Source organism: Dufourea novaeangliae, unplaced genomic scaffold, assembly GCF_001272555.1.
Source record: "Dufourea novaeangliae isolate 0120121106 unplaced genomic scaffold, ASM127255v1 scaffold355, whole genome shotgun sequence".
Taxonomy (NCBI): Eukaryota; Metazoa; Arthropoda; class Insecta; order Hymenoptera; family Halictidae; genus Dufourea; species Dufourea novaeangliae.
In genome coordinates, this window is record NW_015374251.1 from 255,377 (window position 1) to 267,887 (window position 12,511).

At 43.6% G+C, this 12,511-nt stretch overlaps 1 protein-coding gene across 1 annotated transcript in view; it reads right to left on the reverse strand.

Annotated features, from left to right (window-relative positions):
- LOC107192621 (neurogenic protein big brain) overlaps nucleotides 1-11,869 on the reverse strand; it is a 16,777-nt gene extending 4,908 nt beyond the window's left edge. Inside the window, exons 1-2 of the mRNA XM_015581924.1 lie at nucleotides 11,560-11,869; nucleotides 9,837-9,963 (exon numbers count right to left, since the gene is read on the reverse strand). Of these exons, the coding sequence (XP_015437410.1) occupies nucleotides 9,837-9,963; nucleotides 11,560-11,869 (437 nt within the window). The remainder of the gene's footprint in view (nucleotides 1-9,836; nucleotides 9,964-11,559) is intronic.
- Nucleotides 11,870-12,511: the final 642 nt, after the last annotated feature.

The window sequence follows — 12,511 nt, forward strand, 5'->3', positions numbered from 1 at the left end:
TGAACACTGAAAGCATCTCGAACAATGTTCTCAGCCATCGAGAAAAAAAATTCGTGAGAAAGTACTGTCCTGAGATGCGCCGGGAGTATCGAGTGACCTTTACGTGAAACCGAGAAGAACAGCTTCCTGGATTCTCTGGACCACTCAGCAGAGATATTCGAAATTGCTACAAGAAATAATTCCTCGAATTGGTACTTTTAGGTAGAATTGTTCCTTCTTTGTGGTTTATTCGGGCTTCAGAGGGTGGAACAAGATTGATTTCATCTATTTTTCAGGTGTACCTTCACGGTTTCCTGTACATCGTCGCCCAAGGAAGAAATTCGAAGCAACGAACCGGGGTGTGTATTCTTCGAAGGAACGGGAGCAGAGCAGGTCGGGTACGAATTCTATTCCCTTCGAAGAAACGGGAGGAAACGACCGAAGAAAGGCAGCAGGAAGCGCGTAGACCCACTTATTGTCCGTTCGTTCGACGATGCATAGAGCTCTTCTTGAGGAAGGTCGACGATGAATTCAAGAAAAGAAGAATCGCTGATTATACTTTTGTCCGTTCGTTCGACGATGCATAGAGCTCTTCTTGAGGAAGGTCGACGATGAATTCAAGAAAAATAAGTCGAATGCAGTGGTACGTTCGTCATCCAATGAGTCGAGTCAGTAATTATAAGCAAAGGGAGGCAATGACCATTTGATCAGCTTCGTCAACTTATAGTTAGGCGAATGTTTTAGATCTGATCATTAGTGTTACCATTTATCACATTATAAATGCATATAATCCGCAGTCTAACTATAACTATTCACAAACAGTTATTACAAAACAATCATTATTACAGACGTGACCACAAGTTGCCTTGCTTCGTCACTATCGACCGATCGATCGGAGAATTTTCGAATCCAGCCTGCAGCATATATTCTCCTATGAACGAACCGCCATAACTCCCACTCGACGCCTGGACTAAGTATACCATCGAGAAGAAAAAACTTCTAAACGGAAGGAACGCTGCACGATCGGGAATACCAGAACGCTCGTAAATTTCACTGCTTTTTTTTTCTTCCTCATCTATTCTACGGTCGCTGGCTGGCTGCCTGCATCATCCCCCGTTCGTAACGGATCGACGTCTCCGAAGGCGGCGAACATCTGCCCCGTGCGCCTCGCCGTTCGATCCCGAAGGCCCCGAAAGGGAATCATCATTTATGGGGCCTCCTAAAGCTCCTTTGTGAACCGGGACTTGCGCGCCAACGACGCTCGAAAGGACCACGGGAGGAGGATATTCCTTTTGTGCAACATGTGGCCGGCACGTGTTTCCCCGTAGAAAGCCACGCTGCGCCGCCTGCGCACGATTTATGTAGGATCCACATACACACAGAGAGAGAAGGATCTTGCAACGATCTTCGGACAGCTGGCCCCAGTTCTTCCTCCGCCTTAACAGGTCAATAGGATCCTTTCATCCCCCTGGAGTCGCCAACGCGTAGCCATCAATGATCGTCAGAAAATATTCCTATTGTTGAATATCCTGCGCGTCCGCAGCTTGTGCCGGCAACTGGGCCAGATTATCATTCAGACGAAAGAGTGAACGAGGTAGAGAAAATATGATTCTGGAGAGATTAAGAAATATGGCCTTCTAAGGGTACGATTATGTTGGAGCTGCGATAACAGCGAAGAAGAAATATTTCTTTCTCGTCGGTTTTATCGTTCGTCGTATAATAAGCTCCAATATAAACACTTCTATTATAAATAGACTGTGGATTTTCATGCAAATATAGATTTTTGTCTACTTTGCAAAAACTGGCATCAAACAGAAATTCCTTTATTTTATTAACACGTTGACTGCCGTGGGGGTCACCGGTGACCAACGTTTCATTTTGTTCTTCCTTAAATGGGTACGTTACGCGTGCATCTAATCGCACAGCCTGTGATCAAGGAACCGGGAAGATTCTTGAGAACGGACACGTGGTCGCGCGACCATCTGTTGGCATCCTGCTCCGTTTCACCGAACCTAAACCCGGCCCCTTTCGCTCCGCAGCCGCCCTCCCTTTTTCCTCCGCAGCATCGATTCTTTTACGTACTTCCTATTCAAAACTGTGTGATTTTTTTAACTATACAATTCGTGTTACAGACAGCGAATCTCTGCGGACGATTCTGAACGAACCTCAAGAACAGCCGATAAAAGAGGATACTGTATACCTATGTAAAATACTGGTATAATAGGTGATCTGGAAGAAGATCGACTACTAAAGTATGTAGTAGAATCTGTACCCTCACGAGCAAACTCGGCTTCCACTAGGGGAAAAAACGGAGTAAGGCCCTCCTACCACTTGGTAAATTTCTTTCAGGTACTAAAATAAATGTTAAATGTTAATTTGGCATAAATTTCAGTAATTCCCAATACCAAGTGGTAGTAGGCCCTTACACCTACATTGCTTTCTCCCCTAGAGGAAGCAGAGTTTACTCGTGGCTGTACATGAATCGCTAAAATCAAAGGAAAGACTTAATACACTTAACGGTTAAAAATTATATTCCATTTCAGAGTACATAACATCTGTCACGTGTTTTAAAACGCAGATTCGTGGACTCTGTGTCATTACAGCGGTTCCCACAGAGGATCCTCCAGCAAGTACACCTCTAAAGTGGTCGTTCCGTCAAGATCGTGTTATACACACGCAAGATTCGGGGTAAGAGCCGCGAGGCGTAAATTTTCCCAGCGCGAAACAAATATTTAGTTTAAAGGAGGAACGACCCCGCTTGTCGGTGGTTCAAGAGGTGACGGAGGAGAATCGGGCCACATGCTCCACGCTTTTTTGTCGCTCTGGTGACAATTTATTTTTACTGACGAAGAGGCGCGGTCGTTCGTCTCGACGACACAGGACACGGTATATAGGGTGAAACGAAAATAGAGTTCATAACTTCTGAGGCAAATAGTCACTTGTCAAATGAGGAATTAAAAATATTACGGATGGATTAAAAAATTAACATTTTCACAATTATAAACAATCTTTTTTTCTACAATCTTTATTAGTTGTTTTTTATAATTTTCTTTTCTTGTTTCCATACGGTACGATAGGTCCCGAAGTGAGGGTCACAAGGTTAAACCGAAATGAAAAATTGTTTATAACTTTGGAAATATTAACCCCTTGCCTTTACGATCTGCTTCAGAAGTTATGGACCCTATTCTTTGTTTCACCCTGTATATATATCTACTTTGGTGCACGTTATATTCTGTCGCTCGAAATAACGTCTCGAAAGAGCGGAGAACCAGAGGGAGGTAGGGGAGGGTCTTCGGAACGGGCGTAGTAGCTGTAAAAGCTGAAATCGCGACCAGCGCGCTTTGTGCTGACAGTAAAAGGTGCTCCACGGAGCAGGTAAAGTGTTCCTACTGAAAACGGCTCTACCTGACCCACCTGGCTTTCACGCTACATTTTCGGTCGGACAACAGTTTCTCTCCTTATACATCGGTAGAATGGGAACTTTTATTTATATACACGCTTACTGAAATGTGAAATGTTCAGGCTGCAAAATCAGGCGATTCTTATATTTTATCGAATTTCGTGTATGCAAGTTTCCACCCTTGATGAAAATATTTTTCGTTGATTTATATATACATATGTACAATTTCATTTCTCTTTTAGGTGTGTACGTTCCTTGTTTAAATCAGCCAAAGATTCAAATGCTTTCAAGTCGACGAACACGGGGGAGGAGAGATCAGACCACGATCCAACGTACCAGAGAGCACGAAAACCTTACGATTAAACGTCCTTATATATTTGATCGACGGGACGATCGACGAGATGATCTTCAAAGAAAATCCGAAGGTCTATGGCAGAGCCGGGTGATTCAAAGAGGCCCACGATGGGGCACGACTTAAGAACCTAATATCAACGGGTTTTCAAGAAAGCTTAGGATATTGCGTGTCACCGATGAGTTCCTGCACTCTAGATTCCCTTCCTTCGATATTTATATAAACGACAGTTTTGTTTATTTCACTGCTGTAAATCACGATAATTATTATGCATTCACCACAAATGGTTCTAGTCGAGCCTTGAGCATCCAATACATCAGGATAATAGAAACAAAAATTAAGAAGACACCATTGATTGAAATAGTTAAAACAAATGCAATTGGACTACTAACAAAAGAACGATAATTCGCTCAAGTTGAGGATTCGAAACCGAAGTTACAAGGATTGTAACCGACAGCAGGGGTTTCGACGAGTCGACCAGATTTATTGAAGAAGACCCCGATTTTGCATTGGTAATGATTTCACGGGACAGGAAACGCCGCGACGGGGTTGATTCTTCGGCTGGACATCCGGCTCGCCACGCGCGCCGCTTGTCTTGCCCGACGTCACAACACACCTGCTTCCTCACAGCTGTTTCCTCGGGTTCGTGGTGGGCAAACTCCCTTGACAAATAGGTTTATACCACCGCCGCGTTCTTCTCCCCCTGGGCTGGCCGTGGATTCACCGAGAAGAATCTCAGCGGAAAAAATCACGGCCGATTTTATCTTATATTTAACCTTTGGAGTACGGTCCCCGGGTCTATAGCTAGAATCTATCAATGAAAATACTGAAGCTATATTCATTCTTGATGAACAGTCTTATAATATTAAAAAATAAATAATAAGTACCATGCATACTGAAATTAAATTAATGAAATGATACAAATACTAAATATCATAAAATATACGAGTGCATTATCATACTGAAAATATACTCACACAATTGAACACTGAAATTCGAACGAATCGTAGACCGTACCCCCATAAAATCTGGCTTTTAAAAACGGCTGTCTCGCGTCGTTAAAGTCTCCGTGGATGTAATGGGAAAATCTTGTAGCCCCGGGCATTATTAAATTCTTTACGGATAGTTAGACTCTCTATCTCTCGTGGTTTCCGATTCTCCCATAATATCTGCTTACTCCACTCCCCCCCCCCCCCCCGAAGTCTCGTCTCTATTTTCTATCTTTTTTTTTTTTATTTATATTCCAGGGTGAAAGCGAAGTGTCGCAGTGGGAGCAAGAGCGGGGTCACCCCTCGGCCAGAATGGAAGGATATCGTGTGTTTTACAAACGGCCACCGGTGCCATCGACCATTCGCAACAGATGCAAGAATATGCGCCCCCCTACCTTGCCAACCCCCTTCTTCTTTTTTTCTCTCTCTCTCTCTCTCTCTCTCTCTCTTGCCTTCGTCTTTTTTTTTGCACGGGGCTGCGTCCCCAGAGACGCGCGATTCCTCCAGAGGGATGACGAACTCGACCGGTTAACTAGAGTATTGTTCGATTATTATTTCGGTACATATCGCGCACTTGTTGTCTCTTTGTGCGGTCATATGGTGGTCAGAGGGTGGTTTCGTCTCCCGATGATGACGGGTCTGTCGACGAACAACGCCCCGATGAGATGCACACCAACCGATAGCAAACATTCGATTGTTTATCGTACTTCTTTTCTATTTTTTCTTTTCCGAGTAGAATCGATACGATCTCTAAATATAGTATATCAACTGTACTGGAGCAGACTGAGCGTACATTTGAGATTTCAACTCTAGATGATGGATATAGAGTAAATTTTCGATAAGAAGGTTCCTCGGCGCTGACAAGGACGGGTCCCCAGGTTTAATGCTGATTTTTTAATGAGGTTCAGCACAGTGGTAGACCTTGGAATTCTGAAGCCAATGATAGTTCTTCCAGTCGCATATGACCAGTAGTTTATGAAAAATTTAATTGTATGTGCCGAGGAGCCTTCGAACATTCATCCAACATTTATTGTACTTTCAAATGGATTTTGAATATTTATGCGAATATAGATTTTTATGGAGTAATCTACACGGTTTTTGAATTTTCAATTAGTCTATTTTTCGTAGTATCTGATTGTTTCTACACGTTCACCTGTTCTTCGAAGTATTCGACGAAGTTACCTGTAACCGTGGGGTCGCAGGTTCACGCAGGTTGCGTAGAGGGAAGCTCATGGACCCCCCCTAACTGTTCGATCGCACGAGGGTCGTAGAATAGAACAACGCCCCTATATTCGACTACCCTTAGTGAAAATTTCATCGACACTCCCTGGTCGTCAAAAAAAGAGTAGGATCACCCCCCAATGACCGCAGACGACGCTTCTCGACAGTCATTATCCTTCCATTACCGTTTCAGGTTTTGAAACACACTCGCGAGAGAGCTTTTCCCGATGGAAATCGCAGACGTGAAAACGAGGGAAAGGAACGACCGTTCGAACAGAAAAAAAGTACATGGATCCTACACACAGGAGTCGATGCAAGGGGAATCTTCGTTCGAGGATTCAGAGATAAATAATACAAGGGAACAGGTATGATGCTCGTAATTCCAATTTCATTTCGTAAACCGATTCTCCCTCACCCTATACGAATCTCCATTTTTCAGTATTTCGGTCTCCAGGAGCTATGCAGGGTGATACGAAAAAAAAAAAAGGATTTATAACATCTGGGATATAGATAGTACACGCACAGAAAAATTAATATTTTCAAAGTGATGAACAACTTTTTCTTTCGCTTCGGGAGCTATCGTACCGCACAGAATTATCCTTTCATTGTCTCCTGATCACAGAAGGTTTTCCACAATTTTAATACCTCTTTTTACAATTTCTTTCCGTACGCTACTTACACAACACAACTTATTATTAAAATATTAATATTTCAACGCATCTGTATAATTACATTTTTCGTAATTTCGCAATTACTATCTACCCCAGAAGTAACGACCCCCTTTCTGTACACCCACCGATTTCTAAAGCTTGATTCTCGTTCGCCAGAGTGGCTTCCGGTTCGGACCGTGAACGCCTAATTTCGAGCGGACAAGTGGCAAGAGCCAGAAGCTCGAGCCGGGACGAGCTCGAAGAAAGAAGTAAGATAGGAAAAGAACGGTACGAGGAGAAGGAGGACAATGATCTTCGAAAACGCACGGAGAAACATCTGCTCCCTGGATCACGGCATGTCCCTACTTCAATGAGTCGATCGCGTCGTGAAACTTGTCCCACCTCGGCCGTGCGCATAGGTATTCATTATCTTCGTCTTCTTTCCCGCACACACACGCTCGATCCGTCCCCCCACCTCCTCCTCCTCCTCCTACCACTGTGTCTCGCGGATCTTTTTTGGTCCACGAAACATCTGCGGCAGCTGCGAGGCGGTGGCCTGCCGCAGGACTCGAGGAACGAGGCAGGTGCTCACCTTCGAGGAAGCTTCCCCCCTCCCCTCCCTCCTCGCCCCCTGGCCACGCTGCCAATTACGCGTGCCTCTTTGCTGCCCTTTCTCCCTAAGAGCCACGCTCTCCGATGCTTTTTAATCTTTCTTTCTCTCGTCGTCTTCGCCTCTCCCTCGTCCCTACAACATCACGCTTCTAATCTTCACGCGCTAGGCATTTCGACACTCTTCATGTGAAACTGAACTGTACACTTTACCCCGTGGCGGACAACACGCGAGTGGACATAATGAAACGGGAACTGTGAGGAAGAATGATGTTGGAAGTAGTATTTGATTCTAGGTTTTTGTAGGGTGAGACTGCGAATGTTGGTCTCTGTATATCTTCGGAGGGCAGTTAACCCTACGTGGCAGAGTTGGGCGGAATTTTATAATAAATATTGAAACGGAACGGTATTTAAGATCGTCATCCTGACGTTGTAACAGATTACGAGATTGAATAATTGTTTCCTATGTGTCTATTCGTTCGAGAAGAAATGTTATTTTAGTATGAAAATTGGACTTACCATGTTTAATAAATGGCGAAATACTTTTTAGCTTTGATTTATTATTCGAAACTCTTCATCTAAACAATGAATTTAGGGTCGCCTGTGTCCAAACCTAATTTGTCTACTGACTCAAGATTTCCAGAAATCTGACAAAATTCCAGGATATTTATCAAAATCCCAACTACGTTGTACAATCCTTCATTAAATCGAACATACAAAATTATTTTCAGTAAAAAATGGTGTTCGCTTGATCTTCGACGACCCATATTGCCTCACGATGGTGCCCCATAAATGGTACCCATTTTTAAGAGGAACCAAAAAATACGAGTCGATGAACGAAGATAACACAAATAACGATGGAACTGGAACTGGCACAGTTCCACTCCAAATGACCATTTCACCAACAGAGCCCCCGGAAGGTTTACCTAAAATTCGTCTGTAAAGTCCTAAAGTATTTCCAGAGAGGTAAGATTAATTTAGATCTCAATAAAGTAAAAAACTGTGGTATATATCATTCAGATTAAAAATTCCCCTGCACGATATAATAATAACTGCGCTTTCAATGTTTTAGAGTCGCATATCGTCCTTTTCTCCACTTGGATACATCCGGCCTATACGATGTTGGGACGAACAGAGGTGGTCAGAGGCAAGCCGGTCGGTCGAGCTCTTTTTCTTTCATTTTTCTCTCGCGATATTTGAAGCACGGGCGCACGGTGATCGGGGCACGTGCACGAGCCGAGCAGTCGGAGCCGCGGGCGTTTCTCGTCGGAAAGAGGAGCCTTTTCTCCGCCGTATTGGATCATCGCGAGATCATCGGTCCCGTACCTCGGCGCTCCGCCGACAATTACAGACCCGTTCGATGCCTCCATGAACTAATAATACAGACGCGGAACACCGACGAAAGTATCCTGGTAACCAGTCATGTAAAACTTTCGAGTAAATTGCCAGCAATATATGACAAAAGTTGTCTAAAAAGCCATAGTCATCTGTTTCCACGTTTGACTTCCGTTTTGCAGGCAACGCCAGTTGTCAAAATGGTAAAGCAAATTGGCAGCAAGTCTTGCAACATGACCTATGTCAAATTGAAGGCAAAACCGAAACAAGGTTTGAGACCAATTTGCTGCCTATCTGCGCGCAAAGTGTTTATAACCAGGGCTTGAAAACTGTTATGATTTCGGTTTAGGTTCTTGAAACAGTTATTTTCGGAACAGTTTCAAGCCCTGTTTATAATAAATCTTGCATAAAACTTGTCATAACTTTATAACAGATACTGGACACAATTTAGCTTTGCAGGTTGGCTAACTGGATGTATGATAATACCACGAAAATCTCGAACCACGGATAAACGATTATTCTCTCCTATGTTATTCGTTGACCCAAGATAAGGATGTTTGTAAACTTAGGAATACACACGGTTGCGCTCTATCGCATTGCACTCTCGGGTGTATACAGCGTAGGTACACTTTTCCTTAAGTATTTATCAGTATCGTGTCCTGTTTGCGTTGCACGATACCCGGTGGTTTGCTACACCTTTTGTACGTATCATCTGCTTCGCCTCGACCCACCCTGCCTAACGTTCAACTCAGTTATTCTAACTTCCTCGAGAAACGAATATCCAAATGTATTTGTCTTTTGCACGGAGGAGTCGCTGTGTTCGTGGATACTCGACCGAATAGGAGAGCAAAAATGGTTAAGGAACATCCAGAAACCTCGCACGGCCTAATCGACCTCCGTATCTGGCAGCTGCTACCTCGAGACAGCGTAATCTCGACCGTTCTTCCCGTTCGACGTTCATGATGATTTATTTTTTTTTTTTCTTCGAACCTCGAGTAGGTACACTGACGTGGAAATTAAAAAAAAAATCTTAACTGAGAAAAGCATCCTACAACTTGGTATGGGAATCACTGAAATTTATGCCAATTTAACAGTCGATTTTAACATTTATTTCAGTACTTGAAATAAATTTACCAAATGGTAGGAGGCCCTTATTCCCTATACCGTTTTTTCCCCCAACGGAAGCCGAGTTTGCTCGTGAGTGTACTGTTAAAACCGACTTGTAATCTTTATGTAGAGATTTCTATCAATTGAAAACATTCTGCTATCGATAATTAATATTGTTTTTCAGGATAACTTACCCATAGAGCATCGCTGCGCCGGCTATTCCACCTCCGCATTGTGCAGCGACGTAGAGAGCAGCGCGGAGCAGAGAAATCCGTCGGCAGAGAGCGAAAGACACCGAGACAGCTGGATTCACGTGGCCACCTGCGCGTCCAAAAGCGTTTTATGGTTTTATTGCCGGTTCACGAATTCCGAGGGATTAGAGTGGGGCAATGACTTTCCAGCCCCGGAATATATACGTAAAACACATACATAAATATATAATATTCGTAAATTCTAATTCTAGATCCGATCTAAGGTAAATTAATAGATTTTTTACAGTGACTCACGAATGCGTTCACATAAAATAACAATTAAGTCTAAAAATCTATATGCAATTTCTATTTATATATACTTTTATCATCCTGTGACAAATTTTGTCGAATTCTGAAATAAATTTCACATTTTTGTGCATGATTTGGTCATACAGAAATGACAGGTCTTTCGCGAACAAACACCTGTGAGTCACTATATCTAAAACCACTAAAAAATCTCTTAATAGTCTACCAGTTGGTAAAATATTAAATATCAAAGTTTTAATAACTCTATTTTATAATTAACTCTATTTTCTTATGCTTTGTCCCCTGTGCAATGTAATCTACAAATGCATAAAATTCGCAGTCTAATTATTCCCGCTAAGCCGATTACTCCGTAATACGAAGTGATTCTTGGATAATATATACGTATGGATAGGCGACAAGATTAAATGTCGCTGGTTAGAGCTACCCAAACACGGATCACGATCAACTTCCAGACGCAAACGCGTGCTCCTATTCGTTTGTCGAGAGTATTCTCGCCGTGCTGAACTAATGTACGCGATCGTGTTTCGCTTAGACGGCAACGAGGAACATTAAACACACGACTGTGTGTGTGTGTGTGCAAATGTATTTGTCGAGGGCTTTTCATTGATTCTTGCCGCCTAAGCTACGTACATACAGTGAGAGTCAAAAGTGAGTATACACTTTGAAAGTATAGGATTTGTTCATATTGATTTCTCTCATATTGAAAGTGTTGTCCAGCAAACAATTTTTAACAACCTTTGCTGTATATTTTGGGCCACGATCTTACTAAAAGACCCATGAATACATCTGCAGCTGAACTTGATTTTAAAGAGCCCCAAACTATAATAGTAAATTCACCATGTTGAAAAATTTTGTGGTCACAGCTTCGAATTTTTCGCCTGCCTATTCATCCCGAAAATGTTAAGAAAATCGTATCAAATTATATCACTGCCATGATCTTACAATAGTAGGATGCTACAGAAGTATTATACAAACTTCACCTTTGTAAGGTGTATACTTAATTGTGACTATAACTGTATATTGGCGAGCCAGAAACAGCAGAATCGGTTAACGAGCCAATCGAGAGGAACTATGAGGGTTAGCTGTAAACGCGACGAGGAGCGATATCTCCGCGCGACGTTTCCACCAGAAGACTCGCGCGGCTCTGGCACAGTTAACGGGACACTCGCAGCAAAATGTTACTCTCCTAATTGACCTTCTCCATTCTTTATCACGAAATCGAAAGCAATTCCAAGCGAACGTAAACAAAGATCGACAACTTAAGGATTAAATAACGATCCCTTCTGGTATTTTATGTTTTACATACCCTCCCCATCTCGTTCGGGTTGTTCGTTTATTCTGTTTAATTTCCTGATAAAGAATGGTCCCCGTTTGATAGTAGAAACAAAGTAATTCTCACCACTGATGTGCCCAAAGATGAGAGAAATCGCAGCAATAGCGAATCCAGATGCGACAGCAGTTGCCAAGATAGACAGTCCGCTACCAGAGACTGCGGAGGACGCAGCCGCGCCGGAAACCACCAGACTGAACAGAAATGTCGCGAAACACTCGACGGCGACCGCTCTCCAGAGTTCCAAACTGCGTGCCTCGATCGACACCGATGGTTTCCGTTCAATCAGCTCCGGGTTATTCTCCTTCAGCGCGGAGATCCTCGTGAGCAGGGTCACGATGTGCGCGTCCACTTCGCGCGACAGCGTTTCCGTCGTCATTGTTTATCGAACGTGCGTAAAAATAATTTCAACGAAAACTTTAGTAACTTTGTAAAAATCTGATTCGAAACTTTTGTTACTCAGCAGCTGCTTAGAGCATTCTTTCAGCTGTACGTCACTGGCCCGCGTTGCACCTCTTGTGGACCGTGCGAAATGCCCCCGGAGACACTCGAATGGACCTTACGGATACAGTAAACACTTCCCCACGTGTCTGTCTTCCTGGTCCCAGTTGGAAAGATTCGGAAGAATTCGCGAGAAGATTGTTGCCGACGAACTTTTCGTATGTATATGAGAAATTGGTAATTTAAGGAATGGCACGATTGGAGGAGCTAACGTGTGGACGACGAGGACCGATGTTGTCGGAATGGCAACGCGCTCTCGAGTGTCAAGCCCGACCTTTCGACGAAACAAGTGGGCCCCGGAGTAAGCGAGCAGCAGCAGCTCCACCACCGCACCGCCCCCACCCTTCGACCACTGGCAACCGGTGCATCTGTGCCTGCACTCGAGGAACTCGACCACGTGTCGGGGATGGATCGCCCTGCCCCGTCCCCTCCCCCACCCTGCCACCTTCAAAGGACTTCTTTCTGTCCATGGAAAACGAAATTGACAGGTATCGAAAGAGTGAAACAGCGGAGGGGCTAG